At 35.4% G+C, this 27,114-nt stretch overlaps 1 protein-coding gene and 1 pseudogene across 1 annotated transcript in view; both read right to left on the bottom strand.

Moving 5' to 3' along the window:
• Nucleotides 1-27,114, bottom strand: part of CD96 (CD96 molecule) — a 91,059-nt gene that overhangs the window by 6,801 nt on the left and 57,144 nt on the right. The window contains exons 9-11 of the mRNA XM_039856828.1: nt 16,733-16,801; nt 16,152-16,223; nt 714-776 (exon numbers count right to left, since the gene is read on the bottom strand). Coding sequence (XP_039712762.1) covers nt 714-776; nt 16,152-16,223; nt 16,733-16,801 — 204 coding nt within the window. The remainder of the gene's footprint in view (nt 1-713; nt 777-16,151; nt 16,224-16,732; nt 16,802-27,114) is intronic.
• On the bottom strand, nt 2,901-3,980 carry LOC120598081 (cytosolic 5'-nucleotidase 3A-like; annotated as a pseudogene).

Genomic DNA, 27,114 nt, shown 5'->3' with positions numbered 1-27,114 from the left:
GATTGGATTTCACCTGCTATTAGGAAGAGCTCAATTTGAATGGCTCAAAGACTCCTAAAAAAATGTGTAGAGTTTACTAAGGACAATTTACAGCAAGGTTAGGATCCTAAGATCTGTTTAATGGCTACCAAAGAAGTAAAACTTCCTATTGGTTTATAGAAAAAAGAGAAAGTGTTCAGCATAAACAGCAAAATGATATCTGCTAAAAAAATCTCCATGAGAAATTTAAGTAGTTATGGGAAAATGTCTTAAGTTGCAGTCATGGAAAGATGAGGCATACCCCTATTTTTCAGGGTATCAGAGGTCCAGCCAATCAAAACAGTGATTCTCCCCACTCTAATGTGCTTGAAAAAGCCAATAAAAAAATCCGTTTCAATATTTGAGTAGATAAATAAATCCATGTTGACAAATCATTCCATTTTCCAATGGAAAAATAAAACTTAAAATGCATTTTTAATGAATTCGATTGGCCAAAACAGCTGTTATATAAATTTAATTTTGAAATAAAATAGAGAAAAATCTAAAACTTGGTTTCTATCTTCTTTGAGTGACTTGGAAAGATATTGGTTTCATTCATTGTTATTTTCATCATCAAAATGCACTTTTAAATACTTATCTGAGATTGGCTTCTTATCAAATATTACTCTTTTATCTCTGCCCAGATGGAGCAGACCACTGCCTTTCCTGACCCTAAATCTTCCCCAAATACTCACCATGAAGTGTTGAGCCTACGTTTGAGGGGAATGGACTGTACATTTCACTGGGCATCCATGAAGCTGATAAAGGAAGCACATATTAGAAGAATTGATTTGTATAAGACTAGTTATTTTCTCTTCTAGACCTTTAATTGAATCTAATAATTATTAAAAATAAATACAAATGAACATTTAAAGCAAGATAATTGAACTATTCAAAGCACATATTAGAATGTCCCAAAATAAAGTGGGAGTTGGAGGTACGCTTGTGGTTCAGACATCACTAATTGGGAAGGTTTTGATTATAGCCACTTAGAAGAAAGAAGAAGGAATGAAGGGAAAATGCTAGGAGAGATTCTTCCAACCACAGAGAATGTGTTGTGAATATTCTCATGTTCATCCCATAGATGATTTAAAACAATAAGAAAGAATGAAAGCCCTGGTGTATAATGGTGGCCTTTGGTCATTAAAAGGTGCCAATAGGACTGTGAAGACCTTGGTAGAACATGCGCAAGTAAACAAAGTAGTTTATATTTGTGTGTAAGCTGACATTCCTGTTCAACTGTGGAAACTGAACTGTGTCAAAAGAGAATTATCAGACCCCTATGGCCACAGGTCTATTAGCTGCTGGGTAAGTCTTTTTGATGCATTTGGAGGCAAAACATCCCCATGAGCGGATGGCAGCCAACTTGGGCGACACATATGGCTTTTGAAATTGATTTATAAGCTCATTTTGTTTAGTTCCTCATCTCTGCCAAGAAAAATCCACTTCTTGGCCAAACTCCACATATCTGTATTTGGTAATAGGCCTATAATGTGATATAAAGTAAAATAACTATAGTAGTACATGAGTAGTATGCTCATTTATTTAATATATTAGCATGAATAATTTTCCAAGCTAAGTGCTTTCTTGTGTGTCCAGACCAAACAAATAAGCAAAACCAAAATGAAATAAAAGAAACATTAAAAAAAACCTTTTGTCCTCCCCTTTCTTAGTTTCCCCATGAAAGCCAAGAGCAGTTGCATTCAGACAAAGTATAGCAATGCTTTCTAGGGATTGCTCACAGGGCAACCTGTCATAGCTACTTCCACGTGGAGTTACCCCACAGATAAGGTTGGTTTTGTGAACAGCTATTTTGAGTTCAATTAGGCCAAGGAGGTGTTCTTATCTTCAATATAATTTTTCTAACCCTGCATCTGTGATTTCCACCATTTTTTTATTTTAGATGGAATACCAGGGTCTATAGATGTTGATGGAGTATTTTTCTAATGATCGTTTTTAATGATTAAGCCATTAAGTCAGGAATTTGATTGACAAAGAGAAACAACTATAAAAATAAATTGGGAACATGCCTGGATTCAGGTAAAATTATGAAGAAGGTAGTTTGTTCTGGATAACTTTACAGGTTTATTTGCCCAATATTGTATCTCCCTTTCTTCCTACTTTTAGAGTTTTATGCCTTTACATCTTATCTCTTTCAATTTTATTTGTAAGAAAGAAAAGTATAAATTAATTTATGCTAAGATATAAGTGGTTGAACAAGTGCTATCCCTTTGAGCAAAATGGGTATTAAGAAAATAGATTTTCCATTTCATATTTATCAGCAGGTCAATAAAAAACATTTAGCAATGATCGATTACATGCGGACACCAACAGTTTGTTGTTGTTGTTGTTTACCATATACAGAGTGCCAGTCTTTTCTGGTCAATATTGATTCTCTCCAAATAAAATAACAAAGTATAACACAGTTTCAGGAGATAGGGACACCATCAGCATGCCCCATTCAAATTACAAAAACGGCAGTACTTAAAATCGTGGAAATTATTTGACCATTTTATAAAAGTTATTTTTAGATTGTGAGGAATTTTTCAAGTGTAAAAAAGGAACCTCAAAAATGCGTGATAGAATTAAACTACAAAAATCTATTTTGGAAAAGTAGGGGATTACTTTTTCTAATTTTGGTCTTAAGATTTCTCTTTTAACTTTGTTTAAAAAATACAGTGGGGGAATGCATTGACAAAAGTGAAGAACTTCCAGTTGATAGATTCGATATGTTTGAAAATACCTGAGTAATTTAAAGGAAAAATTTCAAGAGCAAGAATAAGAGTTTATTATAAATAAGAGTTTTTCAGCAAGACGAAGAGATAAACAATTCTTGCATCAATTGCTCCCACAGGAGGGAGGTCTTCCTGAAGAATGATTGTTTATAGAATCATCAGTAAAATAGAGTTGGCTGCCTCCAATGATTCATCTTTCACTAAAACAATACTTTTCTAAAAGTTTCTACATTCTATTATTTAAAAATCCAATTTTTAGAATACATTCCACATGGATTACTCTATCTGCCATTTTTAAGTCTCCTTGAGAGTCTCAGCAGAATTGTGTTGCTATTGTCTTTTAATTTATTGAAACAGTCTATGGTCTTCAAGGCATCATCATGTTTGTTAAATACAAGAGTTAAATCTCCTTTAAATCCTTTGAGCACCCGTTTTCATCAAAATCCACGAATGAACACAACTTTGACATTTGGGTGGTAAACACCAACTTTATGGATAACCTCTTCTAGTGTATCACTAACATCAACCGAAAATATAAACAGAGGGGTACTATGTTGTTGGAGTTTCTCAGATAAATTCTTATATCCTCTCTTGAGCATAACCTTGGTTTCTTCCATGGTTTCTGTAAATTTAACTTTTGGTAAAGCTTGTTCAGCAAGGAAACGATGTGACTTAGCCTATCATTCCACCATAAGAGGGTATTCTATGGTAAAAATAGGATCAGCTTCAATAGCATAGTAGTTTTCATTTGTTTGCAATAACTTCTTTAGACATCCATCTATAACCAGTCTATAATATTATGACATATTAGAAATCTTTTCTTTTTGTAGGAAAATCTTCTTAGTTTCATATCAATATCTGTGATTATCTGAAGTTCAGCAGCTCCTCTTTTCATGAAACCACAGATAACTTCTTTATTCTTGTTGCAAACTGAATCTCTCTGAAATTCTGGCATAATTATTATATTTCCAGAACTTTTCTTGGTTTTCCAATCTTCATTATGTCACTCTAAATTTTCTGTCCTTGATTTTGTCCTAGGATGACATAGGTGGCAAGCAATATCTATAGATACAGAGATCTCAGTGACCTTGGTCTTCTGCTCCATTTTCCTCTTCGAGGTGAATATAGACTGGGCCAGCACTACTTCTTCTACCAGACATACATGCTGGCATTAGCTACAGTGTCTACTCTTGCCATGATCATCTAGTCCATAGATGGTACCCTCATGTTCTTCCTGACCATGAAGATGGCACACATGGGCTTTTGAAGTGTGAGGCTTATGTGCTAGCTGTGGAGAAGCCCCCCAAAGTTGATATTTTAACAAAAGATAGAATTTTAAATCAGAGAAATAAATTTTCAATTTGAGACTGACCTAATCAGGAACTGGGTGACAGAATGGGAGAAAAGCATTTTAGAGAAAAGGAAAATGGATTAAGGTGTAATATGAGACATATATGATTTTAGAATTCGGGGACAAGTGTGGTGACTTTAGAGAATCGGTATTCCAGCCAACAGGGAACAGAAAGACAAGATTCTCATGCAGACTGAAATAGGAGCTGTGGGTTCTCTCATTGCTATGTCCCTGCTATTGAACCTCAGTCCCTCAACTTTAGCCATTCTTTAACCCCTGCTTATGGAAAGTAGAAGGGTTCTTACGAAATTAATAGGCACAGCTGCCAAAAGCCTGAGGAGAACCAGACAGGACCAGGGACCAGATAAGTAATGTGTCTTTAAGATTTAAAAAGAGTATGTAAAATTTGAAGGATAATAAATACATGGTCAAAGAACAGAATAAGACCCCATATGAGGTCAATAAGAGGTTCTCTGAGTCCCAGGTGTGTGTGTATACTGATAATAAGTTTGTTGATTTTGGTAATGGGGCAAGTTTGAGGCATAGGGGCCCATGGAAATTCATATTGTTTTTCTACTTGTCCAACTTAGACAGAATGACTTATTAAATGTGGCTTTAGGCTCCAGTGGACCAGATGAATGATAGGGAAAAACAGAATGAAAAAATCAATTAAGCTTCAATTTTCTACTTCATGGCCTGATCATCTGAGTGTCAGGGTGAAAATATGTCCCTGGATATTATTAACTTTATAAATTTTGAGCATTTATTTGATCAGATTTGGCATCCTCATTCCAAAGGTGGGTAGTTAAAGTAAAATAAACATTTCTGTTCCAGACTGTGGGAAACTTAATAGCTGAACTATGATTAGATTCCAATATTCTTAAATCCCAGCTTAGACCTCTTTAAGTAGATAAAATGACAAAAAATACATTAAAACATATATTTATAAATTTAGTGTACATGCAATGCACTCAGAACCTTCTGGAGACATTCAAATATATATGAGCTACACAAAATGCATATATGAACAAATATATAACATGATCGTAAACAGCACTTGCACTTCTGAGTATTTATCCAAAGGAAATCAAAACACTAATTCATAAAGATCTACGTAGCCCTTCATTCCTGGCAGTGCTTTTCACAACAGCCAAGATACGGAAGCAACCTAAATGCCCATCAACAGAAGATTGGATAAAAAAATTATGGTACATATATACAATGAAATATTACTCAGCCATAAAAAAATGAAATCCTACCATTTACGATGACATGGATGGAACTAGAGGTTATTATGCTGAGTAAAATAAGCCAGACAGAGAAAGATAAATACCATATGATCTCACTTAGATGCAGAATCTAAGGAACAAAAAGAAGAAACTGAACGAAAACAGATGCACAGATACAGAGGACATTCTGGTGATGGCCAGAGGAGAGTGGCTGTGGGAGGCTGGGACAAAAAAGTAAAGAGTTAAGTTAGGTACAAATTAGTAGTTAAAAAATAGTCACAGGGATGTAGAGTAGAGTATAGGGAATATCATCGATAGTATTGTAATGGCTACGTGTAGAGCCGAACGGGTGTTAGAATAATCTGGGGGATCATCTCATAAACTATATAAATGTCTAACCAATGTACTGTAAACCTGAAACTAATAAAAAAAATAGCAAGGGCACTAAAAACACTGCTAGTGGGCTTATTTCACCAGAAATCAGCCCATTATCACTCTTTTTCTGTTTCTGAATATTTCATAAATCTATTAAACATACTGAAAGAAAAAAAATCCCATTGTCAATGCCTGTCCCGAGCTTTATCAAATGCATCACCTAATACTGGATGTCACATTGCAGTCTAATCCAACGAGTAGAAATATGTTTCAAAAACAGTTTGGGAATGAGCAATCAATATTCACTTATTGGATCATAATGTCTTTTTGTCGATGATTATAAATAGAACTGACTGTAGGAAACTTTTCTCTAAGTTTATGGATAAAAAATAGCAATTAGTTAACCATATCCTCTTATTCTTGCATATGTAAGAATGTGGGTTTTCACTGTTGGGAAAAAATTGTTTGTTGAGTTTTAAAGTCACTTTCCGGAGTTCACAATTTCTAAGGCTATTTTAATGGTAAAAATGATAAAGAGCTGTGAGACGATAAATGAAGTTTTCAATTGGAGAAAGATAGAAAATATGAAGGATTATAATAGTTCATTTCATTACGAAATCTATTAAAAAGACCAAGAATATACTTGTATAAATTATAAAGCACTTTCAAGCAAGTCCCTTTTAGTTTACCAGTTTCTGAGGTAAAAAGTACCTTGGGTGGCCTGTATGCATCATATTGATGTGATGCATGGGAAGAAAGGTTTTCTTTTTTATTCCTGGCAAACATAGTATTATAGCTATGATTTAAATAAAGCAAACAAATAAGTTCAAAAATTCCAATTAAGCAGATTATTTCTGAGTGTTTTCTTTCTTGTACTTGCCCATATGTACACATATTCTTTCAATTATTTAAGAAATATTGGCTGAGCACCTATTATATGCCTGCTATTGTTATAGACATTAGGATACTAAAATGAACAAGACAGAAAAAAGGTTTAGGTCCCTGTTATTGTGTATCTTACATTCTAGTAAAATTTCAATACACAAATAAACAAAGAAAAAACATCAGACGAGTATTATGCTGAGAATTAGAATATGGGAATGTATATTTAAGCTGGAGTTCAGCTTTCTTCTATAATATTATTCAATAAACTTTTATCCCCACTGTTACATAATTTTCCCTTGTAACCAGCAAGTATTATTTCATTTATCTGTTCAACAATACTTGTTGAGCATTAACCTTATGCCAGGGATTATCTTAGGCACTAGGAAGACAGGTAAGCAAACAGTTAAACAAAAATCACATGGAATTTATTTGTATAATATCCAGAATAAAAGATGACAAATTAATGTAGGTAGAGTTTCAGCATAGTTTATTACAAACAACTCAATTTTATGTTAACATCATATGGGATAAATATTAATCTATTAAGTATGGACTTTCATTCTCAGTCTAATACTTTTATTCTCAATTTATATCAAATTGGTAAAAATTTTCCAGCTCATAGCCTTGCCTATATAATAAGATATATTGGCAATATTAGTACTTTTTGGTTATTGTTTTAATTGGCTTCATAATAGTTCATTGAGTTAATATGTCATCCTATTCCATAATCTCTTATTATTGAACATATTCTTCCTAAACACTCCCTCACCCTCACTCTCATACACACAGATTTTTTTGGTTATTGTAAATAACATTACAAATGTTTACTCCTGTCCCATCTCTGGTATGGTCGTTCAAAATCAAACAGTGTTGTGAGTGTTGTGTCTATCATTCGTTTACTTAATTTTTAAATAATCATATACTATGTATATTTAAATATTCACATACTATGTATATGGTGTTTGGTTGTACTTGTTTTTAAATTTTCTTTAAAAAATATCATTCCTTATATCGTCAACTAGAATTTTCTTTTTAAAAAAAGTTTATTAGGGTAACATTGGTTAATACAATTATATAATTTTCAGGTATACGTTATAATTTAACATCTATATATTCTATTGTGTGATTATACCCAAAGACTACTTTCTTTCAGCTACCATATATTTGATCCCTTTTACCCATTTCACCCTTTCTCAAACTCCTTATATTTGACTCTCTTTATCCTGTCTAACTCTTTCCTCCTCCTCTGTTCCCTACACTCTGGTAACCACTAGTTAATTGTCCACGTCCCTGAGTCTCTGTTTGTCCTGTTCATTTGTTGCTTTTAGGTTTATATCCCACATGTAAGTGATATCATGTGATTTTCAACTTTTTCTGTCTGACTTATTTCACTTAGCATGATTATCTCGAAGTCCATCCATGTTGTCGCAAATGGCAGTATTTCATCTCTTCTTATGGCTGAGTAATATTCCATTGCATATATATACCACAGCTTCTTCAGCCAATCATCTATCGTAGGACACTTCGGTTGCTTCCATGTCCTGGCCACTGTGAATAGTGCTGCTATGAACATTGATGTGCAAATATATTTTCGGATATGAGTTTTCAAGTCATTGGGGTAAATACCCAGTAGAGTGATTGCTGGATCACATAGTAGATCAATTCTTTGTTTTTTGAGGAAGCTCCATACTGTTTTCCACACTGGCTGTACCAATTTGCAGTCCCACCAGCAGTGTATGAGGGTTCATTTTTCTCTGCATCCTCTCCAACATTTGTTATTACTTGTCCTGTTAATAACAGCTATTCTAACAGGTGTGAGATGCTGTCTCATTGTGGTTTTGATTTGCATTTCCCTAATAGCTAGCGATGTTGAACATATTTTCAAGTATTTGTTGGCCATTTGTATGTCTTCTAGGAGGAAGTGTCTGTTCAGGTCCTCTGCCCATGTTTTGATTGGATCGTTTGTTTTCTTGTTATTAAGTCGTGTGAGTTTTTTGTTTATTTTGGATATTATTCCTTTATCAGAGGCGTTGCTTGAAAATATATTTTCCCATTTAAATGGTTGTCTCTTTACCTTGTTGACGATTTTACTTTGATGTAGTCCCATTCATTTATTTTTGCTTTTACTTTCCTTGCCTTTGAGGTCAAATTCATAAAATCCTCTTCAAGTCCAAGGTCCTTGAGTTTAGTTCCTATGTTTTCTTCTATGCATTTTATTGATTCTGGTCTTATATTCAGGTCCTTAATCCATTTTGAGTTAATTTTGGTGTGTGGTGAAAGACAACAGTCTAGTTTCATTCTTTTGCAAGTGGCCTTCCAATCTTCCCAGCACCATTTATTGAAGAGGCTTTCCTTTCTCCACTGTATGTTTTTGGCTTTTTTGTCAAAAAGTATTTGCCCATATAAATTTGGGTTTACGTCTGCACTCTCGATTCCGTTCCACTGGTCCATGTGTTTGTTTTGCTACCGATATCGTGCCGTTTTGATTACAGTTGCTTTACAGTATAATTTGAGGTCAGGTAGAGTGGTGCGTCCAGCCTCATTCTTTTTCTCAGGATGGCTTTGGTAATTCGGGATCTTTTGGGCTTCCATCCAAATCTGATGATTTTTTGTTCTATTTCTTTAAAAAATGCTGATGGGATTTTGATGGGGATTGCATTAAATCTGTATAATGCTTTAGGTAATATGGTCATTTTAACTATGTTGATTCTTCCAATCCAAGAACACAGAATATCTTTACATTTCTTTGTATCTTCTTCAATTTCTTTTAATAGGGTTTTATAGTTTTCATTATATAGGTCCTTCACATGTTTCGTTAAATTTATTCCTAGGTATTTCATTCTTTTTGTTGCAATTGCAAAAAGAATTACTTTTCCACTTCTTTTTCTGACACTTCATTATTAGAGTATAGAAACACTATGGATTTTTGAACGTTGATTTTTTTATCCAGAGATTTTACTGTATTTGCTTATTGTTTCTAGTAGTGTTCTTGTGGAGTCTTTAGGGTTTTCTATATAGAGAATCATGTCATCGCAAATAGTGACAGTTTGACTTCTTCGTTTCCTACTTGGATGCCTTTTATATCTTTCTCTTGTCTGATTGCACTCGCTAGGACCTCCAATGTTATATTGAATAACGGTGGCGGTAGGGGCAGCCTTGCCTTGTTCCTGATCTTAGAAGGAAGGTTTTTAGTTTTTCACCATTAAGTATAATGTTGGCTGAGGGTTTGTCATAGATGGTCTTTTTTACGTTAAGATACTTTCCTTCTATGCTGATTTTGTTAAGTGTTTTGATCATAAATGGATGCTGTATCTTGTCAAAGGCTTTTTCTGCATCTATTGATATGATCACATGATTCTTATTTTTTAATTTGTTTACGTGGTGTATCACATTAATTGATTTGCGTATGTTGAACCATTCCAGTACCTCTGGGATGAAGCCCACTCGATCGTGGTGTATAATCTTTTTAATATATCGCTGTATTCGATTCGCTAGTGTCTTATTTAGGATTTTTGCATCTGTGTTCATGAGTGATATTGGTCTGTAGTTTTCTTTTTTTGTGTTATCTTTACCAGATTTTGGTATTGGGCTAATATTGGCCTCATAAAATGAGTTAGAAAGTATTGCCTCCTCTTCAACTTTTTTGGAAGAGTTTGAGGAGAATAGGTATTAAATCTTCTTTGAATGTTTGGTAGAATTCACTGGCGAAGCCATCTGGTCCTGGGTGTTTACTTTTTGGTAGGTTTTGGATGATTGTTTCAATTACCATACTGCAGATCGGTCTATTTAGATTTTCCAGATCTTCTTGATTCAGTTTAGGAAGATCGTATTTTTCTAAGCACTGGTTCATTTCTTCTAGGTTATTAAAATAGTTATGATATACTTTTTCATAGTATTCTTGCATGATTCTTTGTATTGTTGTGATGTCAGTCATAATTTTCCCTCTTTCATCCCTGATTTTGTTTATTTGTGTCCTTTCTCTTTTTTCTTTAGTGAGTCTAGCCAGGGGTTTGTCAGTTTTCCTAATCTTCTCAAAGAGACAGCTCTTTGTTGCACTTACTTTTCCTATTGTTTTCGTTTTCAAATTCATTTATTTCTGCTCTAATTTTGATGATTTCTTTCCTTCTGCTGACTTTAGGCCTCATTGTTCTTCCTTTTTTTAGTTCTTTAATATGAAGCATTAGGTTGTTTATCTGGACTTGTTCTTGTTTTTGGAGGTAGGCCTGTAATGATACGAACTTTCTTCTTATGACTGTTTTTGCCATGTCCCAAAAGTTTTGATATGTCGTACTATCATTATCATTCACTTCTATGTATCTCTTGATCTCCCTTTTTATTTCTTCTCTGACCCAGTTATTCTTCAGTAGCATGTTGTTTAATCTCCATGTATTTGTGGTTCTTCCTGATTTCTTTTTGCAGTTGATCTCTAGTTTCAAAGCATTATGATCAGAGACTACGATTGGTTTGATTTCAACCCTCTTATATTTGTTGAGGCTATCTCTGTGTCCTTGTTTGTGGTCAATTCTTGAGAATGTCCCATGTGCACTAAAGAAGAATGTATAAGCAGCTGTTTTGGGATGGAAGGTTCTGTAAATGTCAGTTATGTCCAGTTGGTCTAATGTGTCATTTAAGGATGTTATTTCCTTATTGAGTTTTTGTTTGGATGATCTGTCCATATCTGACAGTGAGGTATTTGGGTCCCCTACTATGAGAATGTGTTCATCTGTTTCTCCCTTTAGCTCTGTTAGTAATTGCTTTACATATTTCGGGGCTCCTTGATTGGGAACATAGATATTAATAAGTGGTATGTCATCTTGGTGCATGATTCCCTTTATCATTATGAAGTGTCCGTCAGTATCTTTATCTTTTTTATTTTGAAGTCTTTTTCATCTGATATTAGTACCACTATTCCCACTTTTCTCTGAATGCCATTTGCTTGGAATATCATTTTCCACTCTTTCACTTTGAGTCTATATTTGTCTTTGGAGCTGAGATATGTCTCCTGGATGCGGCATATTGTTTGGTTTTGTTTTTTGATCCATTCTGCAACTCTGTGCCTTTTTAATGGTGAGTTCAGTTCATTTACATTTAGGGTGATTATTGAAATATGAGGTCTTCTTATAACCATTTTATCTTTTGCTTTCTTGGTAGCTCAGTGTTTCCATTGCTTCCTTGTCTTTGTGTTTCTGTTTTCTTTATTTTGGTTGGCTTTTGTGGGTTTTGCCTCTGGTTCTTCCTGTTTTATGTTATATATTTCAGTTCTGAATCTTTGGTGTGTGGTTACCATTATGAATATGAAAAGCATAATTATATATATACAGTCTTCCATTTTCTTCTGCACGTGCCTTATCTCTTTTCCTCTTTGCGAATTTGGATCTTTGAATCCTCCCCTTTTCAGTCATTGTTATCTCAGTTTGTCTCTATATATGCTGAACTTTCAATACTATCTTGCTTAGCAATTCTCTTCTTAATGTTCAAGCTTATAATGTCCTATTCTTAGTAGGGGTTGTACTCCTCTGCTTCTATTTGCCTGATAGTCACTTTACTCCTAATTATGTTTTTTTTTTTTTGTCATTTTGTTTTAGGTGAGCTTACCTCTTTCAGAATTTCCTGTAGTGCAGATCTTGTATTGGAGAATTCCCTCAATTTTTGTATGCCTAGAAAGGTCTTGATTTCTCCTTCATATCTAAAAGAGAACTTAGCTGGAAATATTATTCTAGGCTGGTAGTTCCTTTTTCTTAATAGTTTAAATATTTGATTCCAGTCCTTTCTAGCTTGTATGGTTTGCGCTGAGAAGTCCAATGATAATCTAATGGGTTTTCTTTTATAAGTTTCCGTTTTCTGCTCCCTGGCTGCCCTGAGAATTCTGTCTTTGTCATTGATTTTTGATAACTTTAATACAATGTGTCTTGGTGAAAGCCTTTTTGGGTTGAGATAATTGGGTGTTCTGTTGACTTTTTGAATTCCAAGCTCCAGCTCATTCCTTTGATTTGAGAAATTCTCATCCACTATTTGTCTAAAAATGCTTTCTAGTCCCTGCTCCTTTATCTCGCCTTTGGTAATGCCCATTATTCTTATGTTTCCTCTCTTGATGGTATCAGCTAGTTCTTGAATTTCTCTTTCATTATTTTTATTTTTCATTTTCTCTGTTCTTTCTTCTGATTTATGTCTAGCTTTCTGTCTTCGATGTCGCTGATCCTTTCCTCCATTTGGTCGACTCTATTTCCCAAGCATGCTATTTCATTTTTCAACTCTTGCAGTGTGTTCTTCATTTCCAGAAGTTCTATTGGGTTCTTTTTGAGGGTTTTGATCTCCTTGCTCTGCTCATCTAGTTGTTTTTTCAATTCCCAAAATTGTTGATTTGAGTTGTTTTAGATCTCATTGAGTTTTTTTCAGAAGTACCATTTAAGCCGCATATTTCTATGTCTGTAAGCTTATTTTCTGGAGATTTTTCTCTTTTTTTTCTGAGACAACTTGTCATCTTGTTTGTTCATGGTGTCTAATGGACTATTTCTCTGCCTGGGCATTAATGAAAGTGTATTCTGTTGTTTTTCCAGAAAGAAGATTTATTATATAAAGGTCACACCTGGGGCTCTGTGGTGATGGGTCTGGGCGGATATAGGAAGAGGGGCTCTCTGGGTTGGGAGGGTGGGGTCTGTGGCTCAGCCTTGGTTTTGCAACCGGGGCTGATAAAAATCAACTGTTGTTTTTCTGTGGTCCCGTCCCGCTTCTCTGCCTTTTGTACTGATTACTGGGCCCTGCTGCTGACTGCTAGAAGTTCCAGCACTTCCAGGCAGGCTGATAAGGGAAGTCGCTGCACTTTCTCCCCTCCCTCTCCTCCTGCAAAGAACTCCTGAGACTGCGAGAGGCGGCTTCTTTATTTCTCCCAGTCTACCACCTGACACCTGAAGTTCTGACCTATGGTAGCTCTTATGCGCAGATCTCACACTCAGACGTGCTGGTGTGCAGTTGGGTATTTTTTTTTTTTTGTTGAGTTTTAGATCTTCAGCTTATTGTTGTTTCAAGGGGAAAGATCTGAGGACATCTCTGCCATGTTTCCCATGTTTTGCTTGCATTTGCTTTTTTGCCTGAACACGACATTACTCAGATTCATTCATGCTGTTGTATGGCTGTCATTTATTTGTTTTTCATTGCTCTATAACATTTTATTATATGACTATGCTGTACTCTAGCTATTCTCCTGGCTCTAATCATTTAGATCATTTATAATTTTTATTATTATAAATAGTGTTTTCCTCTAATATTTGTGTACATGTCTCCTGAATACATGTCCTAGCATTTTTATGTGTGTGGAGGTGGTATATATCTAGGAGTAGAATTGTTGTATTACAAAGTATGAAAATATTGAGCTTTAAAACATAAGGCCAAAGTGGTGGAAAGTGATGGTACCAATTTATTCTCTCGCCAGCAACATATACAAACTTATATCTCTTTACATTCCATATAACACTTGGTAATTCCAGACTTCTTAAATTTTGACAGTTGATTAATGTAAAATGGTTATCCGATTCTAGTTTTCATTTGCATTTTCTAATTACTAGAGAGACTGAGCATCTCTTTAGATATTTTCTAGCCACTTGTGTTTCATGATTGCTGATATGTCTGTTTGCTCATTTTCTACTGCTTTTTGCCTTTTTTTCTTACTGACTTGTAGACATTCTTTCTATACTCTTGATATAAAGTTTGATCCTTTGTGAATTACATATTCTTAATCCTTTTTCAATTACCTTTGTGGCAAATATCTTCTCCCAGATTACAGCCTTCTTCTTTTACTTTCTTTGAGGTGCCTTTTGATGAAAAATATGTTCCTTAACTTATTCTATTCTGTATTTTCAATCTTTTTTATGATAAGTGCTTTATATCTCTTCTTTAAGCCCTTTCCTACCCCAAAGCCAGGAAGAACCTTTATTTCATTACATATTTTAATGTTTAGCTTTTGACATAAAGAACTTAAAGTATATGGAGTTTATTTTTGTGTAATGTGCATGGTAGGGAAACATTATCATGCTTTTTTTCTTATAAACAATCAATGTTTTTAGGTCCTTTGCTGAACAGTTTCTTCTTTTCACAGTAATCTGTCATGCCACCTTTGATATACAATCTAAGTTCCACTTATTAGTGGATGGATCTCTTTGTGTTCTCTCTCTTCTGATACTGCCTTTTCAGTCTTGTGTTTGGACATTGAGTTTACAGGTGTTCATTACCGTTGACACTTGAGCAATCGGGGGTTAGTGGCACTGAATCCTGCACAGCTGAAAATTCACATATAACTTTTGACTCCTCAAAAACAACTGCTAATAGCCTACTGCTAACTAGAAGCCTTACTGATGACATAAATAGTTGATTACGCACACTTCGTATGTTATATGTATTATATACTGTATTCTTACCATAAAGTAAGCTAAAAGAAAGAAAATATTAAGAAAATCATAAGGAAGAGAAAATATATTTACAGTACTGTGTGTATTTATTGAAAAAAATCCACATATAAGTAGACCCACATAGTTCAAACCTGTGTTGGTCAAGAGTCAACTGTATATTATTCACATATTTATTAAAAGAAATATATTACATTAAATTATAAAGGGTCATGCACAGACTAATGATGAACGTATATCATGAATTAAAAATTATGATTAACCCAAATCTATGAACATAATGTTCATAAAAGAGTTGAAATAAATAATGCCACAAAGAACAATATCATACGTTTCTTGTCTCTCATTTATTTTCTAAGGATAAGTTTCCACCAGGGAGATGACTGAGCTAATGGGCACAAAATACTTTGAAAGGTTTTAAATGTACAATTTAAATGCTTTCAAAACAAAAACAAAAACAAAAACCACATATTTACTCTTGTGGCCAAGGGCCTAGTGGTTAAATTCAGAGCTCCACCCCTGTGGCATCCACGGTCTTTGTTTTTCTTTGCTTCAGCCATCTCCTTTGCTATGTCACCACAACACTGATCTTTGTCTTAGAAACACTAAGAGACAGCATATTTCCTCTTCGAACCCTGTCAATACTTGCTAAAGCAGCATTAGGGTACACTATTGCTGTTCATTGGCCAGATTAAAAGTAACAAACCATTTCTGTTTCTCACATTGGGCTCCTGCTTTGATCTTTATTAGTGATACGTATATTCTGCTAGGTTGCTCTTCTCCCAGATATACTCAAAGCTTGCTCTTTCACCTTCATTAGTTATATCTTTACTAAGTTGTCACCTTCCTCAGTAAAGCCTTTCAAGACAACTCTACCTAAAATGGCAACCCACCCCTCACCCTTGATTTTGACTGTTTCCCTTTACTGCTTTATTTTTTCCGTCTCACTTATCACCATTTGTCTGTTTCTCTTCCACCAGAATTTGGAACTGAGATTTGTTTGTTCATGGTTGTATGTCCAGCTCCAACATCAATGCTTTAATGTGGTAGGTGCTTTGTAAATATTTGTTACTATGATTATGAACAAAGCACATTAGAGTAATTTGATATGTATGTTGGATGTATGAATGATGCCCAGAAGACTCATGGTTATTCTTACAGTTTTTGGTGTCTTTCCCACTGGAGGTCCAGGAGTAGTTGAAGCCTTGGGTAGTCACATTGGAATTGCTGGCTGTAAGACAAAATTTTCCAAATCCAAACTTTTTATAAAGCTGAAATTTAACTTTGCTTTGATGTCCTGAATTTTTAATTTATGTGACTTTGTAGAAAACTGAAATTGAAAATGTGCTTCCCTACACAGGAACATATTAAGCAAAAGCTCTGTAGTTTGTGTTTAATGCCAACTTGTCAGTGATTTGCTTCCTTTTTCTGTTCTTGTCACTAACTCAGACCCCTGGGAGTATTGTCAAGATTACACAAATATTACCTTAAAGTCCCATGACAGATGAGAGCTACAGTATGATGACAAATCTCCAACCCTTATTAAGATTATAGTGATTGTCATATCAATATATAGTAACCAGATTACAAGTTACAACAGAGTAACTCAAAACCAAAATATCAACTTCAAATGAAAAAATATAGCTTTTTGCTCACATCCCAACATTATTGTGGTTGTAGTAAAACTTGTGAGTGTGTTGTCTCTTTTGAATCATATGTAGAAAGCCTTGCTATACTCACTTGGAGGGGTGGCATTTGGAGTCGATGTACTCACATCTACAAGGGTTATTGAAGATGGAGCTTGATAGCCTATTTTGAAAAAAAAAATTCAAATTGTTATAGATACTAACATTCACATGTTTAACTCTGCCACTACAATTAACAAGGGTAGCATGCACAGGATGGAATATTAGAGTTGGCAAGAATCTTAATGAATACATAATTTAATGGCTTCATTTTTATAAATTATGAAACCGAGTCCAAAAGGTATATGCGTGCAGTTGCATACTAAATATTCAACATAATTTATTTGATATTAACCCAGTTCTCCTAATGCCAAGTGTGTTATATTCACACGTTTGAAATATATTGTTTTAGGGTCTACCATGTGCCCAACCTATTCTACATACAAAGAACGATCAAGACAAGGTCTTCACCCTCACAAAACTTATCTTGTAGTGAGTTCTCACAATCGCATATAATATTTTCACATACTAAATATGGTTTTGTATTTATGTCAATTCCTAGCTTTCAGAGTCATCTCCATCTTTATAATTCATCATTTCCCATTCTCTTCCTTTCTCTCTTTCTCTCAAAATGAAGAACTATTTCATATTTATTTGAAAATACCTCTGAGAATGGAGCAAAGTAAATTGAAGGAGAAAAATATCCAACTACATTTCATTAAAAACACGTTTATGTCTCTTAGGAAGACAAATTTTCAATATATTTTATTTATGTGCATTGCTCCTTTGTTTCAAAACATATTTATGGTGGCTTACATAAATATGCAACACAAGAAGATGAAAGAAGATAGAAAGAAAATGTGGGCAAAGAAAACATAGAAAAAGTATGCTGAATCCCATTGAAACCTGAGTGGCGATAATACACAAGTAAGGATAGTGCTTTTCTTTTTCTTTTTTTTTTCTTTTCCCTCTTTAATTTCATCCCTCCTTCCCCCACTCCCCCTCCCGTCCCATCCCGTCTCATCCCATCCCCTCCCACCCCTGATCTATAGATGTTGCCATTTCCCCTTAAGAACTGGATCTCTGAAGTCAGGGCGTCTCCTCCCACAAGCTCTCAGCGAGCAACCAAGGGCCTGGGGGCCTGGTGCACCCAGGGTAAGGTGGCCTGGAGCGCCCAGGATATGGTCTGTGGCTCCACCTGCGGTGCGAACCCAGGACCTTCTGCGTGTAAAGCAGATGTGCTAACCACTATACTATAGAGTCACCCCCAGGACAGTGCTTCTCTTGATGTCATGTACTCTTAGTAGATGTGGACCCCACATTTGGTCAAAACTTTCTAGTAACAATGTTAAGAAATTAAGAATATATGTTTCGCCATTGAAGGACATCATAAGATCAAAAACAGTTAATTTTCAAGAGAAATACAGCTACTTCTTTTACTGTGATTAAAAAAAATTCTGCCCAGTTTTTATGAAAGAATACTGTAATATATACAATGTTCTCAACAACATCCTTACAGTATTACAGCCAGCATGCTCATTCACCCTGAAGCTTTAGATGGTAGTGAATGGCTTCCCAGCTTCCCAAGTATCTCTATTCTGGGAAAGGTCATGCCTTAAATAGAAGATATGGATAATCAAAACTCTGAAAAAATATACGTAGGATAAATAAATAAATTAGCATTGTGGTTTGTGCATTTATAAGTAGTTCACATATAGAGAAAATCAACAACAATTCTTTTGAAACACAGCCTACCAATGAATACCAAAGATACACTACACCCCAGTTCCATGAATACAGTCAGCTATGGAGAGATGATGTTGTATGAGAAACTAAAATGAGAAAAGAGAATCAGATAAGCAGAAAAAAAATGTTTTAAAGGCCAGATATGAATAGCTTCATTTATCCAGCAAATACTTATTGAGTGCCCAGTGTGTACTGTAATAGGAGATGAAGTGAAGAGAAAGAGAGATTTCATCCTCACCCTCATGGAATAAACAATTTAGCGAGAATAAATGTCAGTGTGGCAGACTCTCAGCTGATCACCAAAGCCATTCCTCGTCTTCCTGGCACAGATAAAGTGAAGTACATTTCCTGTTTTCCTGTGTGGTTAGATGTAGTGATATACTGAATAGTAGCCAATAGAATGCAAGTGGGAGTGATGATTGTCATTTAAAATCCTGGCCTATAAAATCTCCCATATAAGATAAGATCTTCCATGATCTTTCCTCAAGTACTATCCAGATATTATGATGCAGGGAGAGTTAGAAGTTACAACCTAAAGGTGAAAGAGTTACTGGCAGCCTAGGTTCTTGAATGACTGTGGAACAGAGCACCCAGTCACTGGCTCGGCCCTACATTGGCTCTTTCCTTAAAGATAAATGGACTTACACTATATCAGGTAAACACAAATGAAATAGAATTTTGGAATTCGTTGTCATTGTAGTTTGTTTCCCTTCCCTTGCCAACAGTAAAAACATAATTGCAATTCAAGATGGTAAGTGCTATCTATGATAGAGAATATACAGTGTACTGTGGGATTCCAGAGTAGGAGAACAGAACCAAGACACAGGAGCTCAAGGAAGGCTTTTGGAAGTTGTGAAATATCAACTAGGTCTGAAGGATGACAAGAATTAGTAGGACAAGTTGGGAGCTGGGGCAAGAAGGAGGAGAAACAAGGAGAAGAATGTTCCAAGCAGTATGAACAAAAAAGTTGAGAGAGGACTGAAGTCAATTCAAAATTTAAAGGCACTGTATGCAAAGTAAGAGATAAGGATGGGGAAATAAGAAGGAGCTATATCCCAAAGACCCCACTGAGGAAATGACATTTGACTGGTCCTTACAAAATACTCTAACCCAAGAATAAGTCAGTGGTGGCCTGGACTATAGGGGCTGAAGAGTTGTGCACAGATTTAAAATATGGACTCAACAAGGCTTGGCAAATGATTGGATACAAAAAGTAAAGAAGAGAGAGAAAGTCAAAGTTATTCCCAGTTTTCTGGCTTGGGCAGCTTTTTGGATCACAATATTATTAGCTGAAAGAAGAAACAGAGGAGAAGCAGTTTTAGAAGTGGCTAGAGGCACAAAGATGAATTAAATTTTGGACAGATTGATTTTGAGTGCATATGAGACATTGATTCCAGCAGAGATGACCATGTGAGTTTGACTTTTAGGACTGAAACTGGGATGCAAATAGCATATATTTGTGAGACATCAGCATGTAGACAATAATTGAAGTAGCTGAGAGTACCGAGGGTGGTGAGTTCAGGGAGAAGAGGAGGGAGCCTAGAAAGTAACAATAAAGAATGTTTTCATATAAGGGACTGGAAGTAGAAAAGAAGATTGAAAGGGAAGAGCCAGAAAGGCAGGAAGAAAGCATATGGTGTTAGAATAGTCAGAGTGACTGAGGGTTTCTGGGAGCAGGGCAAGTCCATCCGATTCAGCAAATATTTATTGGTAAACTCTGTGTGCCAGTCACTGGGTCAGTGATGCCAAATGCTGCAAAGGAGATAGATTTCCATAGAGCTCTTGATTGCTAAGAAGCCATTATATTAGACCCATCAACCTGTACACAGAGTCTAGGAGACAGATTTGCAAAGCACTTGAAGATTTGTGAAAGCATTGTGAAAACTGTTAAAAGCCTGAATTACAGAGCAAGACTCCCTGGGTTGAATCCTGACTTAGTTTTAAGTTATGTATGATTTTAAGAAACTCTATAGACTTTTCCATCTTCCTCAAAATCCTCACTTATAAAACAGTACTTTTCTAGTAGGGTGATCTCAAAGATTTGGAGTCATACCTATCAAGTACTTAGAAGAGTGCCTGGCATGAGGTAAGTGTTAAAAAGTAATCTTAGAAGCTATAAAGTAGGGCATCCAAGTTTAGTTCAGATGTTCAAAATATAAGCATACCCTAATAACAGGCAATTTGAATCTCTTGATTAATTTAAAATTGCCCCATTTCTCTTGGTCTTTCTAGAAGAAGGTTGATTCAGGGTAAACAATCTCTACTTCCCCAGGCTGACCCAACTCAAGAAATACATTCCAAAGACTGGACCAGAAAAGAAAGATACTGAGGAACACTTCATAATGATAAAGGGAATCATGCACCAAGAAGACATACCACTTATTAATATCTATGTTCCCAATCAGGGAGCCCCGAAATATGTAAAGCAATTACTAACAGAACTAAAGGGAGAAACAGATGAACACATTCTCATAGTAGGGGACCCAAATACCTCACTGTCAGATATGGACAGATCATCCAAACAAAAACTCAAGAAGGAAATAACATCCTTAAATGACACATTAGACCAACTGGACATAACTGACATTTACAGAACCTTCCATCCCAAAACAGCTGCTTATACATTCTTCTTTAGTGCACATGGGACATTCTCAAGAATTGACCACAAACAAGGACACAGAGATAGCCTCAACAAATATAAGAGGGTTGAAATCAAACCAATCGTAGTCTCTGATCATAATGCTTTGAAACTAGAGATCAACTGCAAAAAGAAATCAGGAAGAACCACAAATACATGGAGATTAAACAACATGCTACTGAAGAATAACTGGGTCAGAGAAGAAATAAAAAGGGAGATCAAGAGATACATAGAAATGAATGATAATGATAGTATGATATATCAAAACTTTTGGGACATGGCAAAAACAGTCATAAGAAGAAAGTTCGTATCATTACAGGCCTACCTCCAAAAACAAGAACAAGTCCAGATAAACAACCTAATGCTTCATCTTAAAGAACTAAAGAAAGGAAGAACAAATGAGGCCTAAAGTCAGCAGAAGGAAAGAAATCATCAAAATTAGAGCAGAAATAAATGAATTTGAAAACGAAAACAATAGGAAAAGTAAATGCAACAAAGAGCTGTCTCTTTGAGAAGATTAAGAAAATTGACAAACTCCTGGCTCGACTCACTAAAGATAAAAGAGAAAGAACACAAATAAACAAAATCAGGGATGAAAGAGGGAAAATTATGACTGACATCACAACAATACAAAGAATCATGCAAGAATACTATGAAAAAGTATATCATAACTATTTTAATAACCTAGAAGAAATGAACCAGTACTTAGAAAAATACAATCTTCCTAGATTGAATCAAGAAGATCTGGAAAATCTAAATAGACCGATCTACAGTATGGAAATTGAAACAATCATCCAAAACCTACCAAAAAGTAAACATCCAGGACCAGATGGCTTCGCCAGTGAATTCTACCAAACATTCAAAGAAGATTTAATACCTATTCTCCTCAAACTCTTCCAAAAAAGTTGAAGAGGAGGCAATACTTTCTAACTCATTTTATGAGGCCCATATTAGCCCAATACCAAAATCTGGTAAAGATAACACAAAAAAAGAAAACTACAGACCAATATCTCTCATGAACACAGATGCAAAACTCCTAAATAAGATACTAGCGAACCGAATACAGAGATATATTAAAAAGATTATACACCACGATCGAGTGGGCTTCATCCCAGAGGCACAGGGATGGTTCAACATACGCAAATCAATTAATGTGATACACCACATAAACAAATTAAAAAATAAGAATCATGCGATCATATCAATAGATGCAGAAAAAGCCTTTGACTAGATACAGCATCCATTTATGATCAAAATGCTTAACAAAATCAGCATAGAAGGAAAGTACCTTAACGTAAAAAAGGCCACAAACCCTCAGCCAATATTATACTTAATAGTGAAAAACTAAAAACCTTCCTTCTAAGATCAGGAACAAGGCAAGGCTATCCCTACCGCCACCGTTATTCAATATAACATTGGAGGTCCTGGTGAGTGCAATCGGACAAGAGAAAGATATAAAAGGCATCCAAGTAGGAAACGAAGAAGTCAAACTGTCACTATTTATAAATGACATGATTCTCTATATAGAAAACCCTAAAGACTCCACAAGAACACTACTAGAAACAATAAGCAAATACAGTAAAATCTCTAGATACAAAATCAACGTTCAAAAATCCATAACGTTTCTATACTCTAATAATGAAATGTCAGAAAAAGAAGCGGAAAAAATAATTCCTTTTGCAATTGCAACAAAAAGAATGAAATACCTAGGAATAAATTTAACGAAACATGTGAAAGACCTATATAATGAAAACTATAAAACCCTATTAAAAGAAATCGAAGCAGATACAAAGAAATGGAAAGATATTCTGTGTTCTTGGATTAGAAGAATCAACATAGTTAAAATGACCATATTACCTAAAGCATTATACAGATTTAATGCAATCCCCATCAAAATCCCATCAGCATTTTTTAAAGAAATAGAACAAAAAATCATCAGATTTGGATGGAAGCCCAAAAGACCCCGAATTATCAAAGCCATCCTGAGAAAAAAGAATGAGGCTGGAGGCACCTCTCGGCCTGACCTCAAATTATACTATAAAGCGACAGTAATCAAAATGGCACGGTATCGGCAGCAAAACAAACACATGGACCAGTGGAACGGAATTGAGAGTGCAGACCCATATAAACCCAAATTTATATGGGCAAATACTTTTTGACAAAAAAGCCAAAAACATACAGTGGAGAAAGGAAAGCCTCTTCAATAAATGGTGCTGGGAAGATTGGATGGCCACCTGCAAAAGAATGAAACTAGACTGTTGTCTATCACCACACACCAAAATTAACTCAAAATGGATTAAGGACCTGAATATAAGACCAGAATCAATAAAATGCATAGAAGAAAACATAGGAACTAAACTCAAGGACCTTGGACTTAAAGAGGATTTTATGAATTTGACCTCAAAGGCAAGGAAAGTAAAAGCAAAAATAAATGAATGGGACTACATCAAAGTAAAATCATCAACAAGGTAAAGAGACAACCATTTAAATGGGAAAATATGTTTGCAAGCAACGCCTCTGATAAGGGCCTAATATCCAAAATAAACAAAAAACTCACACTACTCAATAACAAGAAAACAAATGATCCAATCAAAACATGGGCAGAGGACCTGAACAGACACTTCCCCCTAGACGACATACTAATGGCCAACAAATATTTGAAAATATGCTCAACATCGCTAGCTATTAGGGAAATGCAAATCAAAACCACAATGAGATACCATCTCACACCTGTTAGAATAGCTGTTATCGACAGGACAAGTAATAACTAATGTTGGAGAGGATGCGGAGAAAAATGAGCCCTCATACACTGCTGGTGGGACTGCAAATTGGTACAGCCACTGTGAAAAACAGTATGGAGGTTCCTCAAAAAACTAAGAATTGATCTATCATATGATCCAGCAATCGCTCTACTGGGTATTTACCCCAATGACTTGAAAACTCATATCCGAAAATATATTTGCACATCAATGTTCATAGCAGCACTATTCACAGTGTCCAGGACATGGAAGCAACTGAAGTGTCCTACGATAGATGATTGGCTGAAGAAGCTGTGGTACCTATATGCAATGGAATATTACTCAGCCATAAGAAGAGATGAAATACTGCCATTTGCGACAACATGGATGGACCTCGAGATAATCATGCTAAGTGAAATAAGCCAGACAGAAAAAGCTGAAAATCACATGATATCACTTACATGTGGGATATAAACCTAAAAGCAGCAACTGAACAAACAAAGAGAGACTCATGGACATGGAATATAGACTGTGGTTACCAGAGTGCTGGGAGTGGAGGAGGAGGGGGTAGTTAGACAGTTAAAGGCGGTCAAATATAGGAGGGTAGGGGGAGGGTGAAGTGAGTAAAGGGGATCATATATATGGTAGCTGAAGGAAACTGGACTTTGAGTAGTAAACACACAATAGAATATACAAATGTCAAGTTATAATGTACACCTGAAAATTACATAATTATATTAACCAATGTTATGTCAATAAACTTAATTGAAAAAATGATCTCTTTACTTTAGAACCCTGTTCTTCATGTGAAGTTTCATTGTCAGTTTGCAGTCTCTTATCTTTTCTTCCATGAAATAGCAGTATTCATTCATTCATAAATTCATTCATTTATTCATTCTTCCTCCCTCTCCACCTCTCTCTTACTCTGAGAACTGACGACTGAATTCACTGAGTGACTTAGTAAGTGAAAACGGAAAGGAATTGTTTTAACCATGGTGATAGCATAACGATGGTGATAATAATGATGAAGAAAGAGAAATAGTAAGTAATCTTTGGAGAACTTTATATTTATTTGTAAGCTATACTACTGTTTTCTAGAAATCTCAGTCTACTCAGCGGTCACTAGTTACCTTTTAAAATACCTCTTACTTAAAAGCAACAGACATATTCCCTACCCAGTCTGCTTGCCCATCGTGTGGCACTGATTAGCTCCATGCAATTTTATTCTGGCAGTATCACTGGAATCCTGATAAAGTTTGATAACTTGACTGGGAATTTCACTTGTATGAAGATGACTAATTAATATTCCTTTCTGGAAGTCAAAAAAATAATGTGACAAAAATTGTTGCTTACTGTGGGTTTACTGAAAAAAAAAGAAAAAAAGAAAAGCTTTCATTTCATTCCATTTAATGTGTTCTGTTCGGAAATCCTGCCTCTTGCCTGCCTGCTCTATGCTTCCTCTCACAGACAGGCCTGTGGAGTCTGTTGAAGGCTGAATATGTATGTGTCAATAAGGTTCTGGGAACAAAAGCATCACTATCCTGAGAGAGCTGAAGGTCATTTCAGTCTTATTGGTCTCCAGCTGAATTTTGTTTTGGTCTTGTCCTGGGGTCTGTACCAGGTTGCACAGGTTATTGAATATCTTTTTACTAATGGAAGTTTTTCATCATGTAGAAGTCAGAGCTGAAGCCATTTAGAGAACTATCTAAAGAACTAGATAAACAAAGTCCCACCCACTCCCCTTGGCTTTGCACCATGGTTCAAGGTTAAGGCCCATTGGTATTACATGAGCTGACCTCTAATAATCTCTACATTGTTATCTCTTGCTATTCCCTACGTACATTCTTTCATTTACTCACTCAGCATTTGGGAGCCTCTATCTTGCGAGCATTGTGCTTGGAAATGGGGATTCAATGATCAGCTCTTCTAAAGTTTAAGTTCATGGTGGATATAGACATCGACCAGAGAATTACATAAATCAATCCAAATATGAGAATACGTGAAAGAGGGAAAGCTAGTCAGAGTACCAGGAAAGCTTCCTTGAGGGATGCAGCAGAAGAAATGGGGCAGGAGAGGGGGCTGAGAGCTTTCAGGCAGAGGACACAGGAAGTCAAAGGCCCTTGGGTGGTCTCACATTTCAGGTTTAGTAATGTGCGATTACCTGTCTTTTCCAGGCTGGGCCTTTACAAGCCCTCAAGGAGTGTTTGTTCTGTGTGTTGAACTGACTTGCATGTGAGACCGTGGGCGCTACATGTCTCAATGCACACTCATGGCCTCAGCAGCAGCAGGACAGTGATCTAACTGTGGCAGCAAGACTGCTTATTCCTCAAGGGTTTTTGTTTTGTTTCGTTTTTGTTTTTAAAAGAAATCCTTTCCTAGAGGCTGACCTGGAGATTCTTGAATTGTAGGAGGACATATCTGTCTCTTGACATCTAGTAGAGTGTTTTAAAAGAATTGTATTTGTATTTCCGCTAGCCAAGTCTTTAAGATTCATATTGATTAAGATGAAAAGAGATAATCGTGAAAGATGGAGAGTGAAGATATGAATAAAAAAAGTACAACCAAAGAAGAGTTTCAGAAGCAAAGTCTGAAGTTATAATAGAAGAAAATAGTAATGAACTAAAGACGTATCAATTTATATAATTTAAAAATATTAATCATTTTATACAAAGAAAGTAGTCATTTATACGCAAAGGTAACAATAACATTCTCGGAAAATATAATTTTCTTAAAAAAATTGCTTAATTAAATATTCCAATCAAAATAAAATCCTCAGGAATGGAATGATCATAAGGAAACCTGCAATAAATCTTGAAATATGTAAAAAAAAAAATTCATATCGATCACATGTTTCAGTATGTGAATAAGGCAACTTGCTTCTCGTCTTTTCTGTTTCAAGGTTAAATTTATTCTTCATTACATAACAAAGCCTCTTCAATGTTCTATAGTTGGTTCTATATTATGACTTACTATGCACATAAGTTACCTGCCAAACCCAGTGATAGCGTTGTTTATTTTGTTTTCTGGTTGTTTATTGCTTCTTCAGTTTGATCATTTATTGTTATTAAATCTTGAGAGTATCCAGAGATACATTATAATGAGTTGTTTCTAGTAAGTAAGGAGTTTAGGAGAAAACACTACTTTGTACAAAACGTCTTGTTTATATTAATTCATAAATGACCATGAGGTTACATAAGAAGGCTCAAAACCTTCTTAGTCTGTTTCTATTTCAAATCTTTAAAAAAAATTCTCACTAAAATTAAAAATTACAAGCTCGATCCCATCTGATCTCGGAAGCTAAGCAGGGTCGGGCCT

This window comes from Pteropus medius, unplaced genomic scaffold (genome assembly GCF_902729225.1).
Source record: "Pteropus medius unplaced genomic scaffold, Ma_sr-lr_union100, whole genome shotgun sequence".
NCBI lineage: Eukaryota > Metazoa > Chordata > Mammalia > Chiroptera > Pteropodidae > Pteropus > Pteropus medius.
The sequence above is the reverse complement of the archived record's forward strand: the minus strand, read 5'-3'. Positions and strand labels throughout refer to the sequence as shown.